General features: G+C 37.7%; 10 protein-coding genes and 3 long non-coding RNA genes across 18 annotated transcripts; 7 read left to right on the forward strand and 6 right to left on the reverse strand.

Moving 5' to 3' along the window:
* Window positions 1-781: 781 nt before the first annotated feature.
* Window positions 782-5,422, forward strand: MCCA (methylcrotonyl-CoA carboxylase alpha chain). 2 transcript variants are annotated; one of them, NM_179252.3, is made up of 16 exons: window positions 782-1,288; window positions 1,362-1,483; window positions 1,593-1,740; window positions 1,858-1,995; window positions 2,208-2,303; window positions 2,386-2,445; window positions 2,747-2,839; window positions 2,922-3,033; window positions 3,184-3,288; window positions 3,419-3,555; window positions 3,740-3,974; window positions 4,060-4,220; window positions 4,328-4,441; window positions 4,539-4,784; window positions 4,858-4,954; window positions 5,053-5,422. In NM_179252.3, the coding sequence occupies exons 1-16, from the start codon at window positions 953-955 to the stop codon at window positions 5,055-5,057; spliced, it is 2,205 nt and encodes a 734-aa protein (NP_849583.1). In that variant the 5' UTR covers window positions 782-952; the 3' UTR covers window positions 5,058-5,422. The 2 variants fall into 2 exon arrangements, with proteins under 2 accessions (NP_849583.1, NP_563674.1); NM_100191.4 differs by lacking the exon at window positions 2,386-2,445 and having other exon boundaries at window positions 916-1,288.
* AT1G04157 lies at window positions 3,536-3,760 on the reverse strand. The gene has a single exon (NR_138660.1). It is a non-coding gene; the product is annotated as an other RNA (long non-coding RNA).
* Window positions 5,123-7,939, reverse strand: AT1G03100 (Pentatricopeptide repeat (PPR) superfamily protein). Its single transcript, NM_100192.2, has one exon — window positions 5,123-7,717. The coding sequence runs from the start codon at window positions 7,643-7,645 to the stop codon at window positions 5,264-5,266; it is 2,382 nt and encodes a 793-aa protein (NP_171809.1). The 5' UTR covers window positions 7,646-7,717; the 3' UTR covers window positions 5,123-5,263.
* AT1G04163 lies at window positions 5,962-7,385 on the forward strand. Its single transcript, NR_138661.1, has one exon. It is a non-coding gene; the product is annotated as an other RNA (long non-coding RNA).
* A 495-nt stretch (window positions 7,940-8,434) lies between the features above and the next one.
* On the forward strand, window positions 8,435-9,295 carry AT1G03103 (Bifunctional inhibitor/lipid-transfer protein/seed storage 2S albumin superfamily protein). Its single transcript, NM_202020.1, has 3 exons — window positions 8,435-8,769; window positions 8,860-8,964; window positions 9,096-9,295. Exons 1-3 carry the CDS (start codon window positions 8,457-8,459, stop codon window positions 9,191-9,193), a joined length of 516 nt encoding a protein of 171 aa, NP_973749.1. The 5' UTR covers window positions 8,435-8,456; the 3' UTR covers window positions 9,194-9,295.
* Window positions 9,296-9,338: 43 nt separating this feature from the next.
* Window positions 9,339-10,272, reverse strand: AT1G03106 (uncharacterized protein). Its single transcript, NM_202021.2, has one exon. It carries the CDS (start codon window positions 9,875-9,877, stop codon window positions 9,680-9,682), a length of 198 nt encoding a protein of 65 aa, NP_973750.1. The 5' UTR covers window positions 9,878-10,272; the 3' UTR covers window positions 9,339-9,679.
* Window positions 10,273-10,483: 211 nt separating this feature from the next.
* Window positions 10,484-13,214, forward strand: TRM82 (Transducin/WD40 repeat-like superfamily protein). The gene is made up of 10 exons (NM_100193.4): window positions 10,484-10,733; window positions 11,023-11,187; window positions 11,356-11,536; window positions 11,654-11,710; window positions 11,795-11,865; window positions 12,034-12,112; window positions 12,195-12,254; window positions 12,358-12,461; window positions 12,535-12,595; window positions 12,666-13,214. Exons 1-10 carry the CDS (start codon window positions 10,597-10,599, stop codon window positions 13,032-13,034), a joined length of 1,284 nt encoding a protein of 427 aa, NP_563675.1. The 5' UTR covers window positions 10,484-10,596; the 3' UTR covers window positions 13,035-13,214.
* Window positions 13,215-13,428: 214 nt separating this feature from the next.
* Window positions 13,429-14,378, forward strand: RAB28 (responsive to abscisic acid 28; the record flags this gene model as incomplete). 2 transcript variants are annotated; one of them, NM_100194.2, is made up of 2 exons in its annotated part: window positions 13,429-13,898; window positions 14,220-14,378. In NM_100194.2, exons 1-2 carry the CDS (start codon window positions 13,509-13,511, stop codon window positions 14,376-14,378), a joined length of 549 nt encoding a protein of 182 aa, NP_171811.1. In that variant the 5' UTR covers window positions 13,429-13,508. The 2 variants fall into 2 exon arrangements, with proteins under 2 accessions (NP_171811.1, NP_001322421.1); NM_001331387.1 differs by having other exon boundaries at window positions 13,462-13,950.
* Window positions 14,379-14,544: 166 nt separating this feature from the next.
* Window positions 14,545-15,500, reverse strand: PSAD-2 (photosystem I subunit D-2). The gene has a single exon (NM_100195.3). The coding sequence runs from the start codon at window positions 15,378-15,380 to the stop codon at window positions 14,766-14,768; it is 615 nt and encodes a 204-aa protein (NP_171812.1). The 5' UTR covers window positions 15,381-15,500; the 3' UTR covers window positions 14,545-14,765.
* Window positions 15,499-17,541, reverse strand: AT1G03140 (splicing factor Prp18 family protein). The gene is made up of 2 exons (NM_100196.3): window positions 16,619-17,541; window positions 15,499-16,128 (listed from the first exon to the last, which is right to left on the reverse strand). The coding sequence occupies exons 1-2, from the start codon at window positions 17,459-17,461 to the stop codon at window positions 15,709-15,711; spliced, it is 1,263 nt and encodes a 420-aa protein (NP_563676.1). The 5' UTR covers window positions 17,462-17,541; the 3' UTR covers window positions 15,499-15,708.
* A 110-nt stretch (window positions 17,542-17,651) lies between these two features.
* Window positions 17,652-19,916, forward strand: AT1G03150 (Acyl-CoA N-acyltransferases (NAT) superfamily protein). The gene is made up of 6 exons (NM_100197.3): window positions 17,652-17,776; window positions 17,883-17,973; window positions 18,792-18,924; window positions 19,175-19,244; window positions 19,437-19,497; window positions 19,588-19,916. Exons 1-6 carry the CDS (start codon window positions 17,699-17,701, stop codon window positions 19,677-19,679), a joined length of 525 nt encoding a protein of 174 aa, NP_563677.1. The 5' UTR covers window positions 17,652-17,698; the 3' UTR covers window positions 19,680-19,916.
* Window positions 19,917-22,121: 2,205 nt separating this feature from the next.
* Window positions 22,122-22,337, reverse strand: AT1G04167. The gene has a single exon (NR_138662.1). It is a non-coding gene; the product is annotated as an other RNA (long non-coding RNA).
* Window positions 22,338-22,498: 161 nt separating this feature from the next.
* On the forward strand, window positions 22,499-27,432 carry FZL (FZO-like protein). Of its 4 annotated transcripts, none has more exons than NM_100198.5 (11): window positions 22,499-23,048; window positions 23,124-23,629; window positions 23,748-23,816; window positions 24,251-24,448; window positions 24,537-24,668; window positions 25,218-25,304; window positions 25,395-25,835; window positions 25,937-26,104; window positions 26,263-26,493; window positions 26,723-26,838; window positions 26,991-27,432. In NM_100198.5, exons 1-11 carry the CDS (start codon window positions 22,559-22,561, stop codon window positions 27,289-27,291), a joined length of 2,739 nt encoding a protein of 912 aa, NP_171815.3. In that variant the 5' UTR covers window positions 22,499-22,558; the 3' UTR covers window positions 27,292-27,432. The 4 variants fall into 4 exon arrangements, with proteins under 4 accessions (NP_171815.3, NP_001322638.1, NP_001077452.1 ...); NM_001331388.1 differs by having other exon boundaries at window positions 25,937-26,069; NM_001083983.1 differs by having other exon boundaries at window positions 22,520-23,048; window positions 25,937-26,169; window positions 26,991-27,396.
* The last annotated feature ends 16 nt before the right edge of the window (window positions 27,433-27,448 follow it).

The following is a 27,448-nucleotide window of genomic DNA, read 5'->3' on the forward strand; positions in this document are numbered from 1 at the left end:
AGATTAAAAACGATAAATTCAAATTTAATTGACTGAGAATGTTTTTGGTGTTTGGTATGCATTACTTGTTTGACACAACTTATATATCATCCTTTATTTGTTACTCAAACGAAGATTCACGAAACGGACAAATAAACTATCCACCTATTGGGAACAAATAGGTTGTCTGACTTTTAAGCATCACAAACGGTTATATACTATTTTACATAAACGTTTCGAGTGTGTTAAGATTCATTTAATTGTAAACTAAATAATCAACAGCGTGACTTCAAATCAAATTGTCTTCTTATAAGTTTATTACTAACATATATTCTTGTTCAGTTTGTTGCCAATATTGAATTAATTAAAAGGATTGTGTATATTTTCCTTAATTGTATTGTTTTTTTTGTCGGTTATAGAAATGCAAAACAAAAAGAAATGAATAGAGGAGTCAACACTCAACAGCCACTACCTAACAAACACTTTTAATAGTTCCAGCTCGTATCGTTTTTCATGCCTCCAAAGATTAATTATGATTTTCAAAATCATTTATAACTATCCCTCCACATGTCTTTAATAGTCAAATTGATCTTATATTAAAAACTCTATATAGTAAGACCAAGTGAATTTTAAAATTACATCAATGCGATTTATATGGATGATTCAAAAGTATTTATATTTCAAAACTGAAACAAGGCCTTGCAGCCTTTCTTAATGCTTCGTGCAGATAGGCCCATTAATAAAACAATAAAGCCCATACTTGTAAAATCAGGTAAAGACGCAACGCAAGCGGCACATCAGACACATATCCATTCCGACCAAACCATGATAAAGTATATGCCACGTCACTATTCATCGTCGATTAGTTTTTACGAAATTGACCAACATACCCTCGTTGTTTGGTTTTATCTACAACGCAGTTGCTGAGTCACACTTGTTTTCTTCACTCGGAAAATTCGAAAATCGAGATCAAATGTCGATGATGACGGTGTGGGCACTTCGACGGAATGTTCGTCGGAAAAATCACTCGATGCTCGTGAGATATATTTCCGGCTCCGCATCGATGAAGCCTAAGGAGCAATGTATTGAGAAGATTTTGGTGGCGAACAGAGGCGAGATTGCTTGCCGGATCATGAGAACGGCGAAGCGTTTAGGGATTCAGACCGTTGCGGTTTACAGTGACGCTGATAGAGATTCGCTCCATGTGAAATCTGCAGACGAAGCGGTACGGATTGGCCCGCCCTCGGCTAGACTTAGTTACCTCAGCGGTGTGACTATCATGGAGGCAGCGGCTCGGACTGGTGCACAGGTATGAGTTTTGATCCCCGAAAAAGAATAATCGTGTTCTTGTAGCTGATGTCTTCTTTGAATTATATAACTAGGCAATACACCCTGGCTATGGGTTCTTGTCAGAAAGTTCTGACTTTGCCCAACTCTGTGAGGATTCGGGTCTAACATTCATTGGACCTCCAGCATCTGCTATTAGAGACATGGGTGATAAAAGGTACCATTACAGGCCTCCTATTACGACTTGCTTCTTCTTTGCACAAGTTGTTATTTTATTCTCTCTTGAATAGTTTCTGAGGACATGTCCCTCATGTGTATTTATGAAGTGCATCCAAGAGAATTATGGGAGCTGCTGGAGTTCCTCTCGTGCCTGGATATCATGGCCATGAGCAAGATATTGATCATATGAAGTCAGAAGCTGAAAAGATTGGATACCCTATAATAATCAAGCCAACACATGGAGGTGGGGGGAAGGTATGTTATGATATACGGCATTGATTTTTTCCAATAGATGGCTTTTTGTAATAGTCAAAGTTTGATACCCTTTTAAAATCTATTGGTTTCGAAGCAAAGTAAGCTCTTGTTTTTTAGGGAATGAGGATAGTGCAAAGTGGGAAGGATTTTGCTGACTCGTTTTTGGGTGCCCAACGTGAAGCTGCTGCTTCTTTTGGCGTTAACACTATTCTTCTCGAGAAATACATTACTCGACCGAGGCATATAGAAGTCCAGGTAGTGAGTCGTGAAATTTCATGTTGTTTTTTTTTTCATGAAAGGCTGGTTATGGCGCATTGAAACCCAGTTATTGTATATAGAAAGAGGACAAATGTTAACCTTAACTTGTATTTCATTTTTGGCGTACTCATTGAGTAACCATTTCTGGCTTTTCTCCTTTTTTTCTAGCATTTTAACTAATTTTGCTTCGGTGTTTCCACTGCTTTTAGATATTTGGTGACAAACATGGAAATGTTCTTCATCTATACGAAAGGGATTGCAGTGTGCAAAGAAGACACCAAAAGATTATTGAAGAAGCTCCTGCGGTAATGACCATATTTCTTTCTGTTATTGATTCATATCTTTTCTAGCATAAATGGATGTGGGTCTGATTGAATACTGGTGCAGCCTAATATATCTGAAAAGTTCCGCGCAAACTTAGGCCAAGCTGCTGTCTCTGCGGCACGGGTATCCCTTTAAATCCTGCTTTCATCTTTTACAGATTTCATGGTCTTCAGTGAGAAAGCTTAGCCGAAAATGTTTCATTACAATGCTCTGTATATTGCATTCATTCATAGTATGCTCCGGGTGTCTCTATTTTATATAGTGCATTACTAATATTGATCATGAGTTATTTGATCAAAGTTTACTATTGTTAATGTTTAGTTCAATTGATATGTAGTCTTTTGAAACCTCTTCTTGCTAGGCTATCTTTCACTTCAACTTCCACAAGAAGCGCTTATATTCTGTTACCTTCTGATATTTAAAGGCAGTTGGATATTATAATGCTGGGACGGTGGAATTTATAGTTGACACCGAGTCTGATCAATTTTATTTTATGGAAATGAACACCCGTCTACAGGTGCTTCTTTGATCTATATGTTTATTAAATTTAACTCGATAAACATTTGGCTTTCCAAAGGAACACTGATGATCCTTCTTAGGTCGAACATCCTGTAACTGAGATGATTGTTGGTCAAGATCTTGTGGAATGGCAAATTCGGGTTGCCAATGGGGAACCTCTCCCCTTAAGCCAATCCGAGGTGCCAATGTCAGGTATGGCTCTTCCTCCTAAAAATAAATGGAAAATAGTGGTTTGGTTTACTCTCATTCGCTATTCCGTACTGAATCCATGATTTTTCAAGATGTTACTTGTGGCAGAAAAAAATCTGAACAACATGACCCACATATGTATCTTCTTGGCAGGTCATGCCTTTGAGGCCAGGATATATGCTGAAAACGTTCCAAAAGGATTTCTTCCTGCAACTGGGGTCCTCAATCATTATCGCCCTGTTGCAGTCTCACCATCAGGTGAAGTACAAAATTGTGTATACAACTGTTTTTTCCTATCTTATAGAAAGTTTTTTTTTCTCTCGTATATATCTGACCCTGTTTTTGTCCTGTTGTTTACCTCTCTCATGTTGGAATTTGTCTGAAACAGTTCGGGTTGAAACTGGAGTTGAGCAAGGAGACACTGTTAGCATGCACTATGATCCTATGATTGCAAAGCTTGTTGTCTGGGGAGGTAATCGTGGCGAAGCTTTAGTGAAACTGAAGGATTGCTTGTCTAACTTTCAGGTAGATTCCCTGAGAACCTGTATTTTGGAGCTCTCTGCAATTTTAATTATACCTCAGCATAACTATAAATCTTCAAGGCCTTATGGTTCCATTGTGAATTTCTTGAGAAACCTTTTTGAGTTTCTCGCACATCGCTTCTTAGTTACCACAATAGTTCAGTAATTACATGGTATGTTGTTGACAGGTAGCAGGTGTACCTACGAACATAAATTTCCTTCAAAAACTTGCTAGTCATAAGGAGTTTGCAGTGGGCAATGTAGAAACTCATTTTATTGAGCACCATAAAAGTGATCTATTTGCTGACGAAAGCAATCCAGCTGCAACAGAAGTGGCATACAAGGCAGTCAAGCATAGTGCAGCATTGGTGGCTGCTTGTATCTCCACAATCGAGCATTCTACTTGGAATGAAAGTAATCATGGTCAGTTCGCATGGGTCTAGTCTCTTCTTCACAACTTACATGATTCCCGAGCATGTCTTAATTTATTATGTGTAAACTCATCCAGGGAAAGTTCCATCGATATGGTATTCGAATCCTCCTTTTAGGGTCCATCATGAAGCCAAACAAACCATTGAGCTAGAATGGAATAATGAATGCGAGGGAACTGGCTCTAACCTCATATCACTCGGTGTAAGATATCAACCAGATGGAAGCTATCTCATTGAGGTTTAAAACTTCACATCCTCCTTTTAGATTCACTTTTAGACTCATATACTTCATTTATGAGTCTTATAATTGGAATTCTTATGGTTTGTCAACATTCCACGAGACAGGAAGGCAATGATTCTCCAAGTTTAGAACTCAGAGTAACACGAGCAGGAAAGTGCGATTTTAGAGTTGAAGCGGCCGGATTGAGCATGAATGTTAGTCTAGCTGCGTACTTGAAGGTAAATCATTAGCATTATGTTCAAGCAACTCTTAACAGCTCTCATACTCTTTCTGTCTCTCTCGTAATTGCTGCTTATGATGTATGTTTGGTTACAGGATGGTTATAAGCATATCCATATATGGCATGGTTCAGAACACCATCAGTTCAAGCAGAAGGTAGGAATCGAATTCTCTGAAGATGAAGAAGGTGTCCAACACAGAACCAGCTCCGAAACATCATCACACCCTCCAGGAACCATTGTGGCCCCCATGGCTGGTTTGGTAGTCAAGGTCCTTGTCGAAAACGAAGCCAAAGTAGATCAAGGTCAACCTATATTAGTCCTAGAGGCAATGAAGATGGAGGTTAGTATATAAACATCTTCATATACCATAATATAAGAAACATTTAAGTAATTATCGTTTTATTCTCGTTCAGCACGTTGTGAAAGCACCATCCTCTGGAAGCATACAGGACCTCAAAGTTAAAGCAGGCCAACAGGTTTCAGATGGCAGTGCTCTATTCAGGATCAAAGGTTAGTGGTAATTTAGTACCAGCATTTTTTCCTTTATACATTTCATATCATCCTTTTGAAAATTTCATCCAACTCCACCAATTTCAATATCTTTGCAGGGTAAATAACACGATTTGCGATTGATCAACCATTCGCTGGCTTACGCGAAACCTGAACTAATAAGCATTTGGGTGTGTATATAAACCGAAATCTTACAAAAGATAAATAAATCCAAAGCTTTATAAATGTTTTTACTGCCTCTATATAGATCTGTGCGGCTAGAGATTGAAGGTAACTTCTTAGTATACAAAATGGTGATTACATTAATAATCAAGATAGTCCGAGCCATTTCTTGAATACTAAACCAGCTTCTCTCTTCTTGAGCTGAGACTCGCTCTGAACTTTTGGAGCTTTGCCTTTATAAGCAGTCTTGTGATACTTCAAGAAGAGCATCCGATACTTGTACTTATCAACAAACATATTTTTTTTCTCCATCATCTCCACAACTTCATTAGCCCGGGAAAAAAACCCGCCTCTAACAAATGTATAAAGCACCGCATCAAGCAACTCCTGATCAAACTTCATCGATGAAGTAGCTGCAGCTATGGATTTCATTTCTCCCCATAACTCAGTGACCTCTGTGTATTTACTCCCAATGGCTGCATATCCTGTGACCATAGAATGAAAAGTTTGAGCATTTGGCGAATGCCCAAGACTTCTCATCCTCTTTAATGCCTTCTCTGCATCCTGCATCAAACCTTTCTTGCTAAAAAAATGGATCACATTGTTCCAATCATGAACACCAGCATCCAAACTCTGCACTTCTCTGATTTCTCTCAAGAGTTTTGACATGAGTCCCGCCTCTGCGTTTCCTTCACATCCCTTTAAGAGCTTCTCAAATTTCTGATTTCCGCCTCGTAGTATCTTCGCCTCTTTCATTTCCTTAAACACATTGAGAGCTCCATGAGTATCGTTCTGAATTACTTGAGACTGGATTAAAGCTTCATAACAGCTTGAGTCTAATTGAATCCCTGCCTTTTGAGCATCTCTAAGGAGTGATGTCACTTCTCTAGTTTGGTTTGTGTTGCAGTAAGCTTTGAGGAGCGAAGAATAAACCGAAGAACCAGTTCTTACCCCAGCCATACGCATCTCGTCGAGTAGATCATGCGCCTGATCCAACATGCCTAGAGAAATACATGCGTTGATAACATTAATCAGCATCGAGTTATCACTAGAAACAGGAGAGTCTTCATGTTCTGCCTTCAACAGAAACTTTGCTAACTCCTTCATCTTTCCACTTTCCAGGAATGCCTTTGCTAATTTCACATAAATCTCTTCCGTCGGCTGCAGAACACCGCGTTCCGAGGTAATCAATTCGACTTGTACATGCAACTTAGCCAACAATGCACCAAGAACATCCTTTGCCTCAGCTTCAAGTTTCAAAAACTTCCTGTCTCTAGAGAACTCATCATAGGGAATCATACTGTGAATAGAAACCACTCGAGTTTCGGGATTATCGTGTTCTTTAACCTCTGATCCTTTTCCAGATACTCTTTTGGTGTATAATCTACCATCATCTGCAGTATCAAATTCAAGAATGGCGGCTCCAAGTGAGTTCCTTGCTACCTTTCCTCTTCTTAGCATTTCCAAAACCATTTTCGAAGCAGATTCAAGATCCCCGAATTTTAAGTGACACATAAGCAAGCAGTTATAGAATTGCCAAAACTGAGACTCATTCAAGTTGCAAGCTTCATCTATATGCCTTTGAAGCTTCCTTAGTTCCTCTCTCCGCCCATTTCTTTCGTATATATGAGCCATTATTACTAACAAGTTAGCATCAGCTTTAACACCGATCTTCGGTATCATATCAAGAAGCTGTTCAGCTTTTCGGGTTGTCCCAAACAACAAACAACCCGCCAAAGCAACGTTCAACACCTGAGTATTAGGCTTCATCGCAAGCAAAGGTGCGTTGCTCTTCTTCCGTGGATCAACTCTGTTATTATGAAACAAATAACCAATCTCAAGAACCAACTCAGCAGAAAGATAACTTCCTGATCCCGCAAGAGACATATGAGCCAAAACCGCAGACCAAGCACTCACATGAGGATACTCTTCTGTCTCAACTAGCTTCCTCAAGATCGTTGATGCAGGAACAGCCATACCTGACTTGGCAAGAGCCAAGGAGAGATATAGAAGAGGTTCCTTCTCCAGCAAATTCTGTTTACCCTCCTCATAGGCTTGTTCCACTAAACTGTAACCCTTTTGTAGCCAGTTGGAATCAAGACTCTCAGCAAAACAAACCACAACATTGTTAACAACAGATTTTCGCGGAAACCCTTCCATTTGCATATGTTGTTCAAACAATCTCCAAGCTTCATCACATCTATGTTCATCAACTGCAATTTGAATTTCTTCATTGAGTTTAGCAGGATCTCTGGCTTGAAGCAGTATAGATCCAGAAATGCTTGAAATTGCTTCTCTTCTATGGATAGACCATACATCGAATCTGGTACTAGTACGAAACCTAGTTAACACACTGAGGTATTTTGCATTAGACAGAACAGCTTTACCCGCCAAACCATGTTGTAAAGAAGCTTGAGATTGAGTACCTGTAACTTCAATGGCGTGAATAAGAACTCCACGAAACAAAGAACTCAAACGACACTGGTGGAGTGAAACAGGCTGAAGCTTAGTTTTCCTCAATGAAAACATTGAAAGATCTTATTTTTCTTCGTCAATTCGTTAAGACCAATTTGAAGCTCCTCGGCTGGTATGAGGATTTGATGAAAACTGTTTCCCAGTTTCATTTAGACATTTCGTCGAACACTTGGTGCGTGAACTGAACCAGCAAGCTTTGAGCACTAACGTGAGATTAGGAGAAAAAGACAAAAGCTTTCTTGAGAAGACGATGGGTCTTTGACCGTTGATGATGGCAGGTGCGAAGAACCACTAAACCCTAATCACTATTCACTAATCACTATAGCCAGAAGAAACTTGTAAATTTTGCTTAACCGAAAAATATCAAGTGTTGACAAAAAGAGAAAAGAAAAATAAGTAAAGTAATAATATTCTAAGGAATTTGTCAAATTGAGTATCACTATATCATATACTGTCATAGTAAATGGTCCTTATCTAGCAAAAAATTTATTGTTAGTTAGAACCAAACCATGCTTATTTATAACATTTCATAAGATTAAGCTTTTTACTAATCTTGGGTTGGTTTCATTAAATTCTATGATAGCATTTTTGGTTTAACAATACGCATAAACATAAGTTAATCCAAAATGCAATGCATAGTTTCAGATTTATCAATAGGGTTGGTTTCATTAAATTCTATATAGTAACATTTTTGGTAACAAATACGAATAAACACACAATTTCATCCAAAACCTAATGCAAAAATTCAGGTTTATCCATAATCCTTCTTAACAAATTAGCCCCCTCAAACCTTTCTATAAGTATATCACCACATGACTACTAATAATATCCCATACAAAATCCCAAAGCTTAAAGATAACCCCAAATGATTCTTGCAATATTAGCCCTTGTAATAGCCACCTTTCTATACGGTGGAGCCACCACGGTCCAAGCTGGATGCAGAGACACTCTGACCAGCCTTTCCCCTTGTCTTTATTACCTCAACGGTGGCTCATCGTCACCTTCTTGGAGTTGTTGTCGTCAATTTTCCACGGTGGTTCAATCTTCACCGGAATGTTTGTGCTCAGTGGTTAATAGCAACGAAAGCTCATTTTATGGGTTCAAATTTAACCGGACTTTGGCTCTCAATCTCCCTACCGCTTGCAATGTTCAAACTCCATCACCTAGCCTGTGTAACAGTAAGAAACTTAATTATTCTAACAATATACACTTCAAAAATATATGTTTGTTGATCCAAATTTTTTGTGGTTTATAATATAATGGTATAGCCGGTGGTAACGTACCAACCACGTTGCCGGCGAATACTCCTGTAGGTTCACCTCGAAGTGCTCCTTCACCGTCAGGTACCACGTCTCCGGCGAATACACCATCAGGTTCACCACAAATACCTCAATACACACTTCATAATATATTTATCTTCTTAAGAATTGTGCTTTTGGAAAATAGACTGTTAGAAAACAATAAAATTCATATTTTGTGTTTAATCGATGAAACTTGTAAACAGGATCGAAGAAGTTTCCATTGAGTAATGAAAGCTCGTCCAAGAGCAATGTGATCATCTTGTCTTTCGTATCCATAGCTCTGGTCCTCGCTATAATATGAATCTCAGATCTTCTTTTTATTTTACTTTTTTTTAACCAATTTATGTCTCCATGTAATATTTGTAGTGCTTCCTCAATGTATTTGAAATTCATAAAATTCATATTGTACGTTGAAAGTCTTTCATACTTGTTTTTTTTTTTTTTTTTCCTCTGAAACTGCAGTTTTATTGAAATAATAATACATAACATCACACCCAATTACATAAACATCAAAGACAACTTTCAACGAAGCCCAAACAAGAGGCCCAAGAAAGGATAAACTCAAGAACGTGTCTCATCGATGGGGATAAGTTGAGGATACGTGTTTATTTCACATCCTTCACCGCATGCAGAGATTCCAAATCCAGTGAATCAGAATACGTTGCCGGAACTACAACCGATTACGAATTCTTCTTTTTTTCTCACTGATAATGATAATAATGGATTACAGAACAAATCAATCTACTAATCTCAAATGATTGATAGATTCATAAGAAAACCATCGTAATCATGAAATAAGATGTAGAGATTGAAGTAATCCACCCTTGATAATATAAGTGAATCTCTGAATATTTTTATAAGCAGCAAAAGGGAATCGAAATTTAAGATGGAAATGAGTTTTTAACCAAACCTTAGACGCAGGTAACATAAGCTGTCGTAAATCCGATGGATCCAACGTTTTTGTGTGGAAGTGAAAACCACACATCGTTAGAAAACCATCAGATCCAAAAGCAAAATCTCAATGGATGAAGTATATTATGGCAAAAGAGAATAGATTTGGCGCATACGAAACTCTCCCGATTCAACAATCCTAGAAGCCATAGTCTTCAACATCAAGCTTTTGTATGAGCAAAAGGACATGGCAATAGAAAGCCATGTTAACGGTAAGAACACAGCAACGAAAAAGCTGTGTTGACGGCAAGAACACGACAACGGAGAAGTCGTGTTGACGGCTAACTAACAGCAGAACCGGACTTCATCCGAGTATAAACTCCGGTAAAAACAAACCGGACGGAGATAACATATAAGAACCTCTCTCTCTGAAAAATATTAGGGAGAGAAGAGAGAGAAGTCAACCAACCAATCGAGTTTCGAATTTCCTACTTGGTTATAAAGATTAAAACATACGAAAACAGAATCTTTATTGGAATAAATCGAAAGCAGGAAATATAGTCCAATGGGCCCATAAGGTTTCGACTTCCGGCCCAACTATGGTTGAAACCCAGTCTTACGAGTAGTACCAAACAAACACTAACACGCTCAATTTCTTAACTCTAATGAGAAAACGATTAGACTAACATCCAAACAATCCAAATACATAAAATCGATTTTGTTGTTTGTGCTTTTGTGGCGGCTTTTTTTCACGAACTGCTTTAAACCCTAAAAACTCCAACCTTTGTTCTCTGTGTAACAACAACAACAACAATGCAGGAAGAATCTCACATCGAAGAAGTTGAAATCCAAAACAAACTCGAAGTTGCTCCTGCATTGATTTCCGTTCATCCATCTCAGAAATCTGTCGCTGTCGCTGTCGGCTCGGATCTTCGTATTTTCGATCTTATGTAAGTTCATTGCCTCCTTCATAATCAAATTCGAACATGTCTCTTCATAGATTGGTTTGTTTTGAAAGGATAATTAGACTTGCTATTGACTTGGGTTCAGACATCGGAACCTTGAAACTTCTCTTCGTGTGGCTTTGTGAAATTTAACAAGTTTTTGACGAATTTTGTTATGGTGCTTTAAAGCTGATTCAATTGAATTTTAATCACCAATACAAATGTGTTAAACTTGGAATAGAGGAATGTTTAGTTTATCTAGTTAACCGATTGCTTTAAATGTTTAAATTGACAGAGAGAATTGCCCAGTTAGTTTGGTGGATGAATCTGATGGGCCTATCCGTAAGGAATCCATTAGAGCTATTCGGTACAGTACAAGTGGCAAGCTCTTTGTGTCCGCAGGCGATGACAAGCTTGTCAAGATTTGGTCCGCAGATTCTTGGCGCTGTCTTAACACAGTGTAAGTTAGTTACTACATATCGTAATAATTACTATGATTAATTGGTGGTCCATTTTTAGTTTTAGTTTTCACGCATTGTGTTTCTAGCATTGCAATTCCCTCTTTATCCAAAACAGACTCTATGCTTATCTCATGTTTCTTAAGCTTATAATATCATATTAATGGCAGATGTTCTGAGAAAAGAGTTAGCGCAGTTGCTATAAGTAGTGATGACTCACATGTTTGCTATGCGGACAAGTTTGGTGTTGTATGGGTGATTGAGCTGGATGGGATCAATGACGGTAAAACTTTACCTAGTAAGAAGGGTGCGCTGCTGCTTTCCCATTATTGTAGTATTATTACTAGCCTGGTAAGATAAAGTTTTGTCAATAGGCCTTTCTTATATGTTGTCTCGTTTTTTTTGCATGATGAAAAGCTGAAGTTTTAACTTACTATGTCACTCATTCTGATCTGTTCTTGTTCATAGGAGTTTTCCCCAGATGGTAGATATATTCTTAGTGCAGACCGGGACTTTAAGATAAGGGTAAGCTAGTCTAATCCACTAATGCACAATGTCATACCTTTCTTGCTCAGATTGGTCTTATAGTGATTCTGTTTGCCATCACAGGTGACTGTTTTTCCCAAGAAGCCTCTAGAAGGGGCTCATGAAATACAGAGTTTTTGTCTTGGACATTCAGAGTAAGTTAGAGTTTAAAGCAACATCTAATCTGATCCCAAATATTCTGTTTGCATTCTTAATGTTTGGTTTCTACGATATTTATCAGAGTGTTGTTTACAAAATGGAAGATTGTAAACAAAGCTGAGAGTATTGAACAGTTCCATTAACATTATCTTAAACCTTAATAGGTTCATTACCTGCACAGCATTTGTCAGCACTCCAGAGCTTACTCAGGGATACCTCATGTCTGGAAGTGGAGATTCAACTGTAAGTGATCTTAAAGTCTATATCTCCAGTTCTTACGACCAGTGAGTGATGCTTGACTCCTTGCTAATGTTGTTAATTTCAGGTTCGACTGTGGGACATTACATCTGGGTCTCTTCTCGACACATGTGAAGTTAGTACAGTGGTAGAAATTTCGATCCTTATTACATTCATCTGCAAATTTATCTTTATATATCTGGTTGTGTATCTTTTTAGCGTTAGTGATTTCTGTTTGTGCGTATTTGAAGGCAGGACATGCAGAGTCTAATGAAAATGAGTCGCCGACCCAAGTCACAGTTACTGACATATGCGCTATCCCGAATTCGTCTCTTGCAGCAGTGGCAATTCAAAGGCAAGTCTAATATTTTAGCCCACATACGTTTCGTTTAAATCAGATGTTTGATCCTCTATTAATGTAAATGCAGCTTTCAAGGAATATTCTTGTTAAGCTGTGATTTGACAGCACATACTCTCTCTATCACAAAGGTATGAATCCTGTTAGCAAATCCAGTAAAATCAACAAAACAATTATATAACCGGGTAAATAATCTTGTAGGTGATAAAAATCCCTGGAGAAAGTTTCATTCCTACAAGTATAGCTGTAAGTGCATCTTCAAGATTACTATGGATGGTATCAGGAGCCTCAAACCTGCCTGGTTCGAACCATCCTGGTTTTTCAAGGGTTCGGGTCATCTCTTGCCTTGAGACCGAATCATCTTCAATACTTGAAGACGAGCAGATTCCAGGAGGGACCAAACTATTGGAGCAATTACAAGGTAAAGTTACAATAGAAGAGAGTGTAATGAGTGCTGCGGCAGAAGCTGTGAGAGCGGCAATGTCCAGCCTTTTGATGAAGAAGCAATACTCTGAAGAGAAGAGAGAGTTCAGAAAAAGAACCAGAAATGATAAGAAAACCACACGATGATTGCATTTTGCCAAATTGTTTTTTTTTTAGGCTTATTATCTTCTGTTTTTCTGTGACTCTCTCGTTGTATCTTGATCATTATGTTACCGTTATAATTTCTCTGTTACTATTTCAAAATTTTTATTTATTCAAGCATGTACTAGTACAATTTGATGACTTTTGTGTTTAATTAAAAAAAAAAAATCTCAAAATAAAATTTAAGTAGGGCTCATATAATTTTTTAAGGTCCACATCAATTTAACTAACCAATCAAAAGAAAAATTAGCAAAATCAAAAATACCTTTTTTGTTAATTCAAATCCAAAAAGGTCGATCCATGTCATCAACATGCGGCAAAGACAAGTGTGGAGTTAAACATCCACGTGTCAAACAGACATCGAAAATAAACAGAGAAGCTCCTACTTTCAAGATCCAAAATCCCATTAATAACAAACCAAAGAAGCTCCGAAGCCTCGAATAAAAACAAAACAAAGCAATGGCACAGCATCAGCATTCTCCTCAAAGGCCAAGAGATCAGGACAACACACGGCCACATGATCAATACGGCATCGTTTTCAGCGTCTCCGGTGATGACGTGGCAAGAAAGCAAGGCGATAGTTTCTCTCAACCTGACCCAACGGTTGCGACGATGGGATCCGTAGACACGGTTACGATTGGGGAGGCTTTGGAGGCTACAGCTTTGTCTCTTGGAGATAAGCCTGTCGACCGTAGAGACGCAGCTGCGATTCAAGCCGCCGAAACTAGAGCCACCGGTGAGTCTAAGGGTCGACCCGGTGGTCTTGCAGTAGCGGCTCAGGCGGCTGCTACTACTAATGAACAGACGGTGTCGGAGGAAGACAAAGTGAATATAGCAGATATTCTCACAGTAATGACATTTTTATAATTTTGCTTTATTTCGATAACTGCAGAAACATAAGGTAGAGGAGAGATTATTGTGGGATATTGAAATCAATGTAGTGATTGTAAATTTCATATTAGCCTAGATAGATTAGTTTAAGTTCCGGTCCAAAATTTCAGAGTAGCTAGTCTAGGTACAACAGATATTGTTGGAAATGATTTGTGACTATTTCTATCGCTAACATCGAGATGGATTCAATATGATGGAGTTTTTGGTTTGTTTGTTTCTATTAGTGTTTCATTCTAAAAGTCCAATAAATTGGTGCATTCGGATTGTTGGGTTGTGTAGGATGCGGCGGAGAGGCTTCCCGGAGACAAGGTGGTGACAAGTGAAGATGCGGAGGCAGTGGTTGGAGCGGAACTTAGAAGCAGTTCAGAGATGAAGACAACTCCTGGTGGTGTCGCAGATTCCATGTCGGCAGGGGCAAGGCTCAATCAACAACTCTAGCTAAGTTTCTTGGGACATTAATGAAGTTGTACATGAAGGAATAAAAGAGAGGTGTTTTCTCTATCAAGTGGCTCCTTTATGATGTTTATAGAAATTCTCAGATAACTCATATAATCTCTGGTTGCAAGAATTTTACTTCGTGATATAAAAATGGCTGACCATTAGTAAACCCTGTCCCAAGTAATGGACTTTTTTTTTGTCTTTCTCAAACTAGAGAATTTCACTTACCACATGATATGGTATCACTCGATCGACAAAACCAAAACAAAGCTGCTTGAAAAGTTCAAAGAGTTGTTATAACATCCGCAAGATTTTACATGTAGTGTGATCCCTTTTTAAATTTGTTTTGTTTGTCTAGCATTATTATATAAAATACGAATTAAAATCTTACAAATCATAAGATTGTTTCCCAGTGAATTTAACCTCAATGGGACTAACATTTTTACCGATGGATCTCATGTTTAGTCCAACACCTTCTCTTCCTGGATTCGCTTTCTCTGGATAAACTCCATCTTTCGGGTGAAGATATTGAACCTCTCCGTTAGGGAACACTCTGTAAAACTGGTAAGTGATCTTGTACTTTGACCTCAACCTCGTACCTAAAGCCAAACACTGTTCTTTCCTCGCCAGTTTCAATAGATTCGGTCCTTCTCTCATTATCGCAGCTCCTCCTGTTGGCATCTCAAAGATTTGTTCTTTCGGTGAGTTCCATGTGATCACGTAAAATTCCTCTACTTGTGCTTTACGGAGGAGACCTCCTGTGCTTCCGGCGAAGATTGGTGATGGTGTGTTTGGGTCTAGCTGCGGGGGAGTGAATCCAACTGGAGCTTCTTTCACGGCTGGGGCAGCAGAGGAGGACTCTGTTTTCTCGGCGCGGATGGCGGTTTTGGTGAAGGAGAGAGACTTGGGACGGTGGCTTGATGAGAAGAGGTGGAGTTTCTTGACGGCGGAAGTAGTGGTTGTTATGGCGGGGCTGAAGATTCCGGCGGCTTGAGTTGCCATAGTTTCTTCTGTTTTCTCTGAATCTTTCTCTGTGGAGTAAATGGATAGAGATGAAATGGCTTAATAGAATCTGACAACGAGAGGGTAGATGAGAATCGAACATTTTGGGATAAGGTGATCATACCATTTGGACCAATAAGGTTCCAAGATTCGATTCTCCTCTTACCCTTACTAGATCTTTAGGCCATGTCGTTTTATGAGTTTGGATATGTTTCCCACATGCCACATAAGACTAGACAATCAGGTCAACGTTTTAAATAGACGATAATACAGAGTCAACGTTTTGATACAAAAATAAAAACACAACAAAGCAGAAAACACAGTAAGACTAGCTTTCGCTCTGAGAAGGCATGAGCCGGAGTCTCTCCTCTGAGACCTGTTCACGATTACCACCAAAGAATCTCTCTTCGGCTAGCAAAGACTGTAAGTCGCTTCCGTTGGCTAAGCTATTGAACTCAACGGCTTTAGAAGGCATAGTTGGATAACGTCTTTGACAGAAAGTCATCAGTCTTTTAACTGACTGAAGATACTTGCGAGTGGTTTCATCGTTCATGATGTGAGCAACACTGTTGGTGTAAATCTTCTCTCGAGCTGAACGTTCGTGAATACCAACCATAGTCACTCCAATAGGCCATGGCGCGTTCCCGATAGCTAGTTTGATGTAGTGGTCCATTGCAGCAAGGTAGTCTCGCTTTATGCAGTGGTTAACCATCACCATTAAAGCTTGACGAATGTCAGCTGGTAAACCCTGCAATTTTAAGCCATAACTAGAAAGATCAAGTTCACGAAACCTCATAAAATTTCAGTGTAAGAAAGTATACATTCTTAACACTTATAAGACAAAGACAGAAAGAGAGAAACTTTTTCTGCATTCAACATTCCAGCCTATTTTTCTTCAGCTAAATGGAGATAACTAACAGAGGCCTCAATGGCAAATTCAAGGTGCATACAGATTCCAACTTGCTATTCTACGTTCTCATTGTCTACCTAGCACTAGAACTTATTAGAAAACTCGTCCTTGTCGCCATATAATCAAAAGTACACAAACTAATGGAACCTAAACACTGCACATTGGTCTTCCTACCCAAACTATGCTTAATAAACATAGTTCTCTAAGCTTATTAGATAGAACTGAGATAATCTATCTCCAATTTCATAAACAGAGATAATCTCCCTAACAATTTTCTTGCCAAACAATGATTTACACCTAATTAACAATCGAAAGCAAGAATCTTTACCTTCTTCCTGCATAAGTTGAAGAGAGGAACTAGATACCTAGCACACTGCTTAAAAGTGGCTACCATCTGTTTCCCTTTTGCAGTTCTCCTCTCAGTGTTCTCCATCGCATCAAGCTCCTGTTTCCATTCAATCAACAGCTTCTTATAAAACACAAGGATCTTATCCTCATCGCATAGATCCTCAAAGTTAGCTTTCAAACGTTTCATATCTTTATCAGCATCAACATCACTCGATTCACCACCACTAAGTTCATCTTCCCTTGTTTCACCTCTATCACCTTCGTCTCTTCCTCTCTCATCTCTACTCTTCCTCTTCCTATCTCCCATCATACCACTCTTCTGCCTCTTCTTAAGCTCTGCGATGTCACGCAAGAAATCATTCGTCTGTCCTTCAGTCATATCACTATCAACCTCGAACAATCCTTCCTTCAAAACGTACTTGAGTCGATCGAGCCGCGATTGATCATCTTCTCCGAAGAGAGTCATCGGCTGCTTAAGGAATCTCAAACGACGAATCACTTCCTGCCTCGGGAGAATTAGGTTTTCGTCGGTTAGGGCTTTTGAATCGGCGATAGCAGCAGCGTCCGATGCAGAGGATTTGGAAGACGCAGACGTAGCTGCGTTAGAAGAACCAGGAGCAGAGCCGGATGATTTTCCATCTCCACCGGAAGCGGCGGCGGCGGCTCTCCGCTGAGCCTTAAGCTCGTGCTCGCGTCGTTCTTCCTCTCGAAGCTTCTGGATTTTCTTCTGCTCGATCTCAGACCGCTTGAAGAACTTCTTACCACCAGATTCCTCAGCTAGACTCTTACGTTTCTTCAGAATCTCTTCCCTGAGCAGATCCATCGGAAAGGTTTCTTCAATCGCCGCCGAGGATTTGGTTCTGTTGTCTGAGAAGGTCGCGACGACGGGAGATAATGAAATTTGATCATCTTTTACATGACGTCATCAGTGTTATAGGCCCAAATATAAATGGGCTTTATTAATTTTCTAACTGGGCCATGTATATTGCTTTGTTGTTGTCTCCTCTTTCTTTTTCCAGAGAATCTGACGAAGCTCGAAGGGATTTGAGAAAAAGAAGAGATGACGACGATACGTAGATTCAGCTGCAATGACCTTCTCCGATTCACTTCCGTGAATCTGGACCACCTCACTGAAACAGTAATCTCGTGTTTCTTCTTCTTATTATCTGGTTTCGTCTGATTATTGCTTTGTTTTGCTATGGCGATTTTGTTGATTTTTGTTCGAATTTTGTTTCGTGAAACAGTTCAATATGTCCTTCTACATGACCTATTTAGCGAGATGGCCTGACTATTTTCATGTTGCTGAAGGTCCCGGCAATCGTGTCATGGGTTATAGTAAGTAATCCTCTTGTTCTCTTCGTTTTGATTTCTTTATGTCTTCGTTGGTTTAGGAATTTGAAATTCGTGGAGATTATGTTTACTTTTAGGGTTGAAACTTAGATGATAAACTGTTAGTGTAAAAGCCACTATTGATTTTTTTTGGTTATCAGATGGAGATAGCTTGAATGTTGTTAAAACCAGGAAGAGTGACTCTGTTTGAAAACTGATTAACACAAACCAGGATGTATAAGTGTTTAAACAAATTCTGCTTGTATTAGTCCTAGTCTCTGTAGTTAGCGGTTTTAGAAATCTTGATATGGGGTAGAAGATGCATAGGAAGCATGGCTTAAGATTGTTTGTGCTAACTTCTAAATGTCCAGAGAATGAGTTATGAGTTATATCAAGGCTCAAATTTTTCTGTCTTTCAGTGTTTGTAGTATAATGATGCTATACCTTATTGGATTGGTTCGAAATGTGATTTATACAAGGCTTTATCTTTCTTTATTTTCTTCAAGTACGATATATGCTTCATTATTGACGTTCTGTTCTCGTGGTGCCCTATTACTATACCTGTTTTTCTCCCTTTTCGTGGTATAGTTTGGAAAGAGACCTTGGAAGTATAGTGAAACCATTGAAAGAACTGAGAGTAAAACTAAGCTTTTGGATATTAACACATTTGAAAATTAAGCAGTGTCACTGAAATGTTCTTTTGTATAGTTGAAATGTTATGGTTGATATTCTTGAGAATCCAACGTAAGTGACATATGTAAAACTTGTTCTTATAAATATAATTTTAAAAGCATGTGTCTAACTAAGATTCTACATGGTTTCAGTTATGGGTAAAGTTGAAGGACAGGGTGAATCTTGGCATGGTCATGTGACAGCCGTCACTGTCTCTCCAGAATACCGCAGGCAGCAACTTGCAAAGAAACTGATGAACCTTCTGGAAGATATAAGTGATAAGATGTAAGACTTAACAATTACAAAGCATCTCAAGTTTTAGTGTTCTCTTTGATATGGATCGTTATGATATAAAATATGAAAGCCTTAATATATTGATATTGGCTTTCGAGTGGACCATTTATTTATTTGAAAACCGATATATTTAGATTGTTTCAAAGGAAGAAAATCTTGAATTTCTCCTCATTGATTTTATATATTATCTGGTAATTTCTGGTCTTCTAATGATTATTATACTTGTGGTTATTGATTGCAGTGATAAAGCCTACTTTGTGGATCTTTTTGTAAGAGCTTCCAACACACCAGCCATCAAGATGTATGAAAAGGTAATATATTAGGATTATGAAATTGATTAGAAGCCTCATAATGTTGATGACATTGTAGGAAAAAAAGAAGAAGTTGTAAATGGGACATGCACACATTTTACATATTTCCATTTATTAGTGTCAAATCTCCTTCATAGGCTTCTTCTTGATGGCCATTTTGATGAAACAAACCGTTTCTCCTTTTTCTGGCAGCTTGGATACATAATTTATAGGCGGGTTTTACGCTATTATTCAGGAGAGGAAGATGGATTAGGTGAGGCTTTGATTAACTTCTTTTTATCTATGATTCGCGCTTAACTTTTTCTTTTGTTTAAATCTTAAATCGTTTGATCTAAAAAAACAGATATGAGGAAGGCATTATCAAGAGATGTAGAGAAAAAGTCTGTGATTCCTCTCAAGAGACCTATCACACCTGATGAATTAGAGTATGATTAAGACCCTAACTTGGTTCACAATTGTTATCTGCATTAAAAATTTCTCCAAGAGCCTTTAGATGATGTTACTATTCCTGTTGTTTCGTATTTGAACTATTATGTTTCGTTTTCTTCCACACAAATTTATAATTAGTTTTGATTAAACTTTAATCTATATATACATTTTTGGAGGAGATTTTTGAAGATAATGTTGAAGATTTGAGCCATAATTCAACAATTAATTCAAATGGTTGGGTTTTACCCGGTTTAACTCTGTTCGGATCCTGGATAACATGTTTAATTCTGTTCTGATATTGGATAACATTAATTTTTGGAAAAGTTACCTAAAAACTAATAATTAAAAACGAAAATTAATGATTTAATATAAACAATATCTCTAAACTAACCATATTTCTTATTTACCTTAACCAATTTCCTAAAATATTTCTACCTAATTTAAACATAAATATATAATTCTTCTTTCATTTTTATTTGATCTTATACTTTATTTATTTTGAATTTATATAAAATATATATAGTTAATAAAATATTATATTTTTTTCTGAATATGATGTAATTCAAAGTTTTTTAAACGGACATATATTATTCAACCTATGAAGAAATAATATGTGTACAATGTCCCACATCGCTTAGAAAAATTGGACAATGGTTCAGACCCATATTATAAAAGGACCAAAATGATTCTGATTACGAATGAGCAGGAAGCTTGATTTATCAAGCGTCCAAAATTAAAATAGTTATCTGATTTTACTCGGATTTATTATTTTAAAGAATTGAAACTTTAAAATGTTTCAAGAAATTATAAATATTATAACTTTATCAAAAGTTAAATATTATAATTTTAAAAACTTTTTATAAAGTTTATCTTTAAATTAAAATGGTTTGTTTCCTAGGGTTATTTATTTTAAAAAATTGAAACTTTAAAAAGTTTAAAAAATTATAAATTAAATTTTACAAGAAATTTAAACAATATAAAAGATATTAATACGGGACGATATATTGCGAGAGAAATCTTAGATATAACACTCAAAATTCAATGATGAAGTTTGGGTCAATATTAATCTTTTTTGAAGTTTCTAATTTTATAAATATTTGAAATTTATAATAAAATGACAAATTTGTGTTTAATTTCACGGGACGGGGTTATATGGTGTGACAGGTTTGAGTGGATAATAACATGGGATAGTATGCTATGGAGAAAAACATATAATGACAATCATAATGTAATTATATAATCTTAAACACTAAACAAAATTAACAATATTAAAAAAAAAAAACTTAAAACTTTAATTTTTTTAAAACACATTTTGATTCTTTTATAAGAAATTTAAATATTATAAATATTTAAACTTTATACTACGGGTGAAATTTTAGAATTGACTGTTTGGGTTGATAAGAATTTGCGATAGAACTAGGAGTTAAAATGACAATTAAAATATAATTATACAATTAAATACTACCACGAGCGAAATCCTAGAATTGACGAGTTTGAATCGATATTAATATGGGATGGTGTACTACGGGTGATATTTTAGAATTGACTGGTTTGGGTTGATAATAATTTGCGATAGAATTAGGAGTGAAATCCTAGAATGACAATTAAAATATAATTATACAATTAAATACTACCACGGGTGAAATCCTAGAATTGACGGGCTTGATTCGATATTAATATGGGATGGTGTACTACGGGTGATATTTTAGAATTGACTGGTTTGGGTTGATAATAATTTGCGATAGAATTAGGAGTGAAATCTTAGAATGACAATTAAAATATAATTATACAATTAAATACTACCACGGGTGAAATTTTAGAATTGACGGGTTTGATTCGATATTAATATGGGATGATGTACTACGGGTGAAATCCGAGAAACAACAATCAAAATACAATTATACAATATTAAACATTTAACAAAATAAACAAATACAACTTAAAACTTTAAAATTTGAGTTATAAAATTTCTTCTCGCGGTGAATTATACATTTAAATCAAACAATAGCATTAAATTTATTAAATCATTCTAAAAAATATTCAATTATTTTTTATTTAATAAAAATATAGAACCCTTAGTTGACATAGTTGATAAGTCAAGTGTTTTACTCTTCTAATCTTAAGCACTTACCTTAATGAGACACACATATTAGGATTGGTTGCACAAGGCCGATTCTTATACACTGTATACCCATTACAACGAAGCCCATTATCAACCCTATATAGCAATCTGCAAGACAAAGATCCAAACATATTGAATAACAAGTAACTTTTTTTTTTCTCGGTCCAACTTCATCTGGAATAACAAGCAACTTTTATCTGATGTATATACTTTCAGTGACCATCTACCTTAGTTGGTTTGAAAAGAAAATAGTTGTTTATTCGTTCATGTTCTTAGAAGTTCTAAATTTTGATCATCTCTTATTTGAAAGCTCAACTAAAATAGCTATGATATCATTCCCTGATGCTACGTACTAGGTTTTTAAATTCATACACACACAAATCTATAATTAAAACTTGTTAAATTCATACACACAAAGGACAAATCTTCTTCGTATTAAAAAAGATGGAGGCTCTGGAACATCTAGTGGTGCCGTATCACTTACTTGACTGGTTCAAGCCGTTTGTCTTTGTTTGGAAGAAGTAAATTTAATTGTGGGAGAGGGATTTCACGAATTTAAATCTGTTTTTCTCCCTTTTCGTGGTATACTTTGGACCTTTTGGATATGAACACATATGTGAAAACGTTAATTCATGTGTTTGAAAAGTAATTAATCGCGCCGTCCGTCTTATAGCTTTGGGATGGGCCAATAGGATATTTAAGAGATAAGAAAACTAATCAGAAACACAGACGAAGGTATCTCACTCTCTCTCTTTCTCTCTCCATGAGAACTCTAATCTCTCACCGGCAATGTGTGACGTCACCGTTTCTTATCTCCGCCGCATCTCCACCGTTTCCTGGCCGGTGCTTTAAGTTATCCTCCTTTACTCCTCCACGTCATAGGCGTTTTTCTTCTCTCTCGATCAGAAACATTTCGCATGAATCCGCCGATCAGACTTCTTCTTCTAGGCCGCGAACTCTTTATCCTGGTGGTTACAAGCGTCCCGAACTCGCCGTTCCCGGTTTACTTCTCCGGCTAGACGCCGACGAGGTTATGAGCGGGAATCGTGAAGAGACTCTTGATTTGGTCGACCGTGCTTTAGCTAAATCGGTTCAAATCGTCGTGATTGATGGCGGAGCCACCGCTGGTAAGCTCTACGAGGCGGCTTGTTTGCTGAAATCACTTGTCAAAGGCCGTGCTTACCTCTTGATCGCTGAACGTGTTGATATCGCCTCCGCCGTTGGTGCTAGTGGTGTTGCTCTCTCCGACGAAGGTAACAACTGATTTCATTCAGTTTTAGCATTTAATTTCTCATAGAGTGAGTTTTGTCTCTCAATGCTATGTACAGGTCTTCCGGCGATTGTGGCGAGAAACACATTGATGGGATCCAACCCCGACTCGGTACTTCTTCCACTGGTAGCTCGGATTGTGAAGGATGTTGATTCTGCTCTAATTGCCTCAAGCTCCGAGGGTGCTGATTTCCTTATACTTGGATCTGGTGAAGAAGATACGCAAGTGGCGGATTCTTTGTTGAAGAGCGTGAAAATACCGATATATGTGACTTGCAGAGGCAATGAAGAAGCTAAAGAAGAATTGCAGTTACTGAAATCAGGTGTTTCTGGTTTTGTTATTTCGTTGAAAGATTTGCGTTCTTCTAGGGATGTAGCTCTTCGCCAGAGTCTTGATGGAGCTTATGTTGTAAATAATCATGAGACACAAAATATGAATGAACTGCCGGAGAAAAAGAATTCTGCTGGCTTCATAAAATTAGAGGACAAACAGAAACTAATAGTAGAAATGGAGAAATCTGTGTTGAGAGAGACGATTGAAATCATCCACAAGGCGGCTCCACTGGTGATTTTTATTTCAAACATTTGGTAGTTGAAGTCAATTTTTTGAAATGGTTCTAAGTAGGTTTTTGTGTGGTTATAATATGGTTTCATTTACTTCTTCGACTATTTTTCATTAACAGATGGAGGAAGTCTCCCTTCTAATTGATGCTGTTTCTCGGATCGATGAGCCGTTTCTGATGGTTATAGTGGTAATTCTGCACTCAACTCCGTCAAATTGTGATTCCAGGAATTTGCATTGGTATTAGCTCTATATTCATTCCAGAAACATTTTAGTTACACACTTTTGCCAGCACTAGATAGCTTGAGATACAATGGGCATGCTTCTAGTCACTTGTCCTTTAGTGCTTCTCAATATCTTCTTTCGTCGCCTATGACTATGATGTTTCGCTTCTTCTTTTGTTCTGTCTATGCTTCTCTTCTTAATTTGCTTATGGATCTGGTTGTAAGGGAACTGCATATTTCTTAACTGTACCATCTGCTTGTGTACATAGTTTTTTCGCTTTCTTGTGACTTGTGAGTATGCCGTTCTTGGAAGATGTTTTAAGTGGGACAAGTTGCCTTTATGATTCAAAATAGTTTTTGTATGGATAATTAATTGGAATCCACAATTTGCTGGTACTAGGGGGAATTTAACTCTGGAAAATCAACGGTTATCAATGCACTTCTTGGGAAGAGATACCTGAAAGAAGGGGTAGTCCCCACTACCAATGAAATCACGTTTCTGTGCTACTCTGACTTGGAATCCGAAGAGCAACAACGTTGCCAAACACATCCAGATGGCCAATATGTATGCTATCTTCCTGCACCAATACTTAAGGATGTGAGTAATTCAAAATTCTACCATCGCAGTCCTGAATTTTTACTAATTATTTGGAGGAATTGATTTGGGTTGTTCTCCTTTCGAGCAGATAAATATTGTTGACACACCTGGGACCAATGTGATCCTTCAAAGGCAACAGCGTCTTACAGAAGAATTTGTTCCACGTGCAGATTTGCTTGTTTTTGTTCTTTCTGCTGACCGCCCTTTAACTGAAAGTGAGGTAGAAGTTACCGTTTTACTTGGCATGTTAGTTGTTGTTGTTTTTGCTCAATATGTATCTGCCTAAGTAGCTTGTTAGATCTATTTTTCACGAAAGTAGTTAGTTAAGTCATGTATAGACCATCAAGACCTTGTGTAGGGAAGGGAAAGTTGTCACTAGGTTGAATGCATATATCAAGGTTTTGTTGATTATAAATTTAAACTAGACTAATTTATTTTCAAAGTAATGAGTGTTATAGCTATTGCTGGAACCAGTATGTCCTGTTGGTCCATATTTTGGTAAAGCTTAGGCCAATACATTTGAGAGGTGAGTTGTTATTGGTACAGCAAAACTGATTTTACGTCCATGGCAAATTGTATGTAAATGATCATCTACGAAGTACTAACCTTATGAATATTTGGTTCTTATTTTGAAAATCTGAAAAAGTTTCAAAAGAAGGAATAAGCTTCTCAATGTCATCATACCCATGTCATTTCTATCTCTACCTCTGGAGCTTCCTGCTGTCTTGATTTTACTGTAGGCTGATTTACATCTCATTGCGTTTGTCAGGTTGCGTTTCTCCGGTACACACAGCAGTGGAAAAAGAAATTTGTGTTTATTCTGAATAAATCTGATATCTATCGTGATGCTCGTGAGGTTTATCAGAAACAATATTTATGTCTTTTCCTTGATAGTCTCTGTAATTGCTGGATTTTTCTTGACTAAAGATTAATTTTACTGCTGCAGCTTGAGGAAGCTATTTCATTTGTTAAAGAGAATACACGGAAGTTGCTTAATACAGAAAATGTGATATTGTATCCGGTGTCCGCACGGTCTGCTCTTGAGGCGAAGCTTTCAACAGCTTCTTTGGTTGGCAGAGATGATCTTGAGATCGCAGATCCTGGTTCTAATTGGAGAGTCCAGAGCTTCAATGAACTTGAGAAATTTCTTTATAGCTTCTTGGATAGCTCAACAGCTACCGGGATGGAGAGAATAAGGCTTAAATTGGAGACACCCATGGCGATTGCTGAGCGTCTCCTTTCTTCTGTGGAAGCTCTTGTGAGACAAGATTGCCTAGCTGCTAGGGAAGACTTGGCTTCAGCAGACAAGATTATCAGTCGAACTAAAGAATACGCGCTTAAGATGGAATATGAGAGCATTTCTTGGAGAAGGCAGGCTCTCTCGTTGGTATAAATTCTATTAGATATTATCTTGTTGAATCACGAAGGAGGAAATTGGATTGTTCTAACTTGGCTTTTTTGTGTTTTGTACTCTGGCTTTTATCGCAGATTGATAATGCCAGATTACAAGTTGTTGATCTGATAGGAACTACCCTGCGACTATCAAGCCTTGATCTTGCGATCTCGTACGTGTTCAAAGGGGAAAAATCGGCCTCAGTAGCAGCTACATCCAAAGTTCAAGGTGAAATACTCGCTCCAGCACTCACAAATGCGAAAGTAAGTGTGATGCTTTATTCTTTGAGTATTGGCCTAACTGGGGACATGTTGGTCATATATATGAGGTCTGAGATATAGTCACTATTCATGCAGAAAGTAAATATTGTCTAACAATGTCTTGTTGTGACCTGATTGACTTTACATTTCACTGTTTGCAGGAATTGCTTGGAAAATATGCTGAATGGCTACAATCAAATACTGCCCGTGAAGGGAGTCTGTCTCTGAAATCATTCGAAAACAAATGGCCAACATATGTCAATTCAAAAACGCAATTGGGCATAGACACATATGACTTACTTCAGAAAACTGATAAAGTCAGCTTGAAAACAATACAGAACTTGAGTGCCGGAACCACATCAAAACGATTGGAACAAGATATTCGAGAAGTGGTGAGCTTCAAGTATTAAATACTTTTAGTCTAAGTTCTAACTAGAATTCAGTCGATTAAAGTGTCTTGATCTTCATCATTGTTTAATTGTGTCATCTGTTCAATCCGAACCTATGATCTGACGGAGATGTTAATTCAGTACCGTATTTTCCCAGATACTTCGTCTCGCTATTCAAGAATCAATCTAAGTGACACTTTTGACATAGTTGAGTTTTGCTTGCCTTTTCTAGTTCTTTGTGACAGTTGGTGGGCTTGGAGCTGCAGGACTGTCTGCATCACTTCTAACCTCAGTGCTACCGACCACACTGGAAGATCTTCTTGCTCTTGGCCTTTGCTCCGCTGGAGGGTAATAACACTGCTCTAAATTTCCCCTCTTCCCAATGTCTCATTACTCCACCTTCTTAGATCACGCCTAGTGTATTTTTTTCTTGCAACTAGAGGCATATTTATGACTTTTAAGAAAGACTGGTTGTATGCATAACATAATCTATGTGACAGGTATGTGGCTATAGCAAACTTCCCATATCGAAGACAGGCTATAATTGGTAAGGTGAATAAAGTGGCTGATGCGTTGGCTCAACAGCTCGAAGACGCTATGCAAAAAGATCTTTCAGATGCGACGAGTAATCTAGTTAACTTTGTGAATATTGTTGCCAAGCCTTATCGAGAAGAAGCTCAGCTAAGACTTGATCGTCTTTTAGGAATCCAGAAAGAATTATCAGATATTAGAAGTAAATTACAGTTGCTACAAGTTGATATTGATAACCTTCATGTATCACGAGACGAGATGAGACTTTAGCTATTCCAACACAATGTCGGGTTTTCCCTTCTTGACATTGTTCAGTGGGGGGCAAGTGTATGTACTTTGTCATAATGAATAATACCTGCCAGTTCCGACTTGAAATGGACTCACTGATGGTTTTTTTGAATGCGAATTCAAAAGATTGGGGAGGTTC

This window comes from Arabidopsis thaliana (assembly GCF_000001735.4).
Source record: "Arabidopsis thaliana chromosome 1 sequence".
Classification (NCBI taxonomy): domain Eukaryota; kingdom Viridiplantae; phylum Streptophyta; class Magnoliopsida; order Brassicales; family Brassicaceae; genus Arabidopsis; species Arabidopsis thaliana.

Excerpts from the sequence above, each read along its gene's own strand:
- MCCA (NM_179252.3), top strand. The coding sequence starts at position 953 with ATGTCGATGATGACGGTGTGGGCACTTCGACGGAATGTTCGTCGGAAA. Across the intron at positions 1,996-2,207 it reads CGAGGCATATAGAAGTCCAG|ATATTTGGTGACAAACATGG; the intron begins GTAGTGAGTCGT and ends CACTGCTTTTAG. Across the intron at positions 2,840-2,921 it reads AAATGAACACCCGTCTACAG|GTCGAACATCCTGTAACTGA; the intron begins GTGCTTCTTTGA and ends GATCCTTCTTAG.
- AT1G03100 (NM_100192.2), bottom strand. The coding sequence starts at position 7,645 with ATGTTTTCATTGAGGAAAACTAAGCTTCAGCCTGTTTCACTCCACCAG.
- AT1G03103 (NM_202020.1), top strand. The coding sequence starts at position 8,457 with ATGATTCTTGCAATATTAGCCCTTGTAATAGCCACCTTTCTATACGGT. Across the intron at positions 8,770-8,859 it reads ATCACCTAGCCTGTGTAACA|CCGGTGGTAACGTACCAACC; the intron begins GTAAGAAACTTA and ends ATAATGGTATAG. Across the intron at positions 8,965-9,095 it reads TCCGGCGAATACACCATCAG|GATCGAAGAAGTTTCCATTG; the intron begins GTTCACCACAAA and ends ACTTGTAAACAG.
- AT1G03106 (NM_202021.2), bottom strand. The coding sequence starts at position 9,877 with ATGTGTGGTTTTCACTTCCACACAAAAACGTTGGATCCATCGGATTTA.
- TRM82 (NM_100193.4), top strand. The coding sequence starts at position 10,597 with ATGCAGGAAGAATCTCACATCGAAGAAGTTGAAATCCAAAACAAACTC. Across the intron at positions 11,711-11,794 it reads ACCGGGACTTTAAGATAAGG|GTGACTGTTTTTCCCAAGAA; the intron begins GTAAGCTAGTCT and ends TTGCCATCACAG. Across the intron at positions 12,462-12,534 it reads GCAGCAGTGGCAATTCAAAG|CTTTCAAGGAATATTCTTGT; the intron begins GCAAGTCTAATA and ends ATGTAAATGCAG.
- PSAD-2 (NM_100195.3), bottom strand. The coding sequence starts at position 15,380 with ATGGCAACTCAAGCCGCCGGAATCTTCAGCCCCGCCATAACAACCACT.
- AT1G03140 (NM_100196.3), bottom strand. The coding sequence starts at position 17,461 with ATGGATCTGCTCAGGGAAGAGATTCTGAAGAAACGTAAGAGTCTAGCT. Across the intron at positions 16,129-16,618 it reads TCAACTTATGCAGGAAGAAG|GGTTTACCAGCTGACATTCG; the intron begins GTAAAGATTCTT and ends TTAAAATTGCAG.
- AT1G03150 (NM_100197.3), top strand. The coding sequence starts at position 17,699 with ATGACGACGATACGTAGATTCAGCTGCAATGACCTTCTCCGATTCACT. Across the intron at positions 18,925-19,174 it reads GAAGATATAAGTGATAAGAT|TGATAAAGCCTACTTTGTGG; the intron begins GTAAGACTTAAC and ends TATTGATTGCAG. Across the intron at positions 19,245-19,436 it reads CCATCAAGATGTATGAAAAG|CTTGGATACATAATTTATAG; the intron begins GTAATATATTAG and ends TTTTTCTGGCAG.
- FZL (NM_100198.5), top strand. The coding sequence starts at position 22,559 with ATGAGAACTCTAATCTCTCACCGGCAATGTGTGACGTCACCGTTTCTT. Across the intron at positions 24,449-24,536 it reads CTGCACCAATACTTAAGGAT|ATAAATATTGTTGACACACC; the intron begins GTGAGTAATTCA and ends CCTTTCGAGCAG. Across the intron at positions 26,105-26,262 it reads CAGCACTCACAAATGCGAAA|GAATTGCTTGGAAAATATGC; the intron begins GTAAGTGTGATG and ends CACTGTTTGCAG.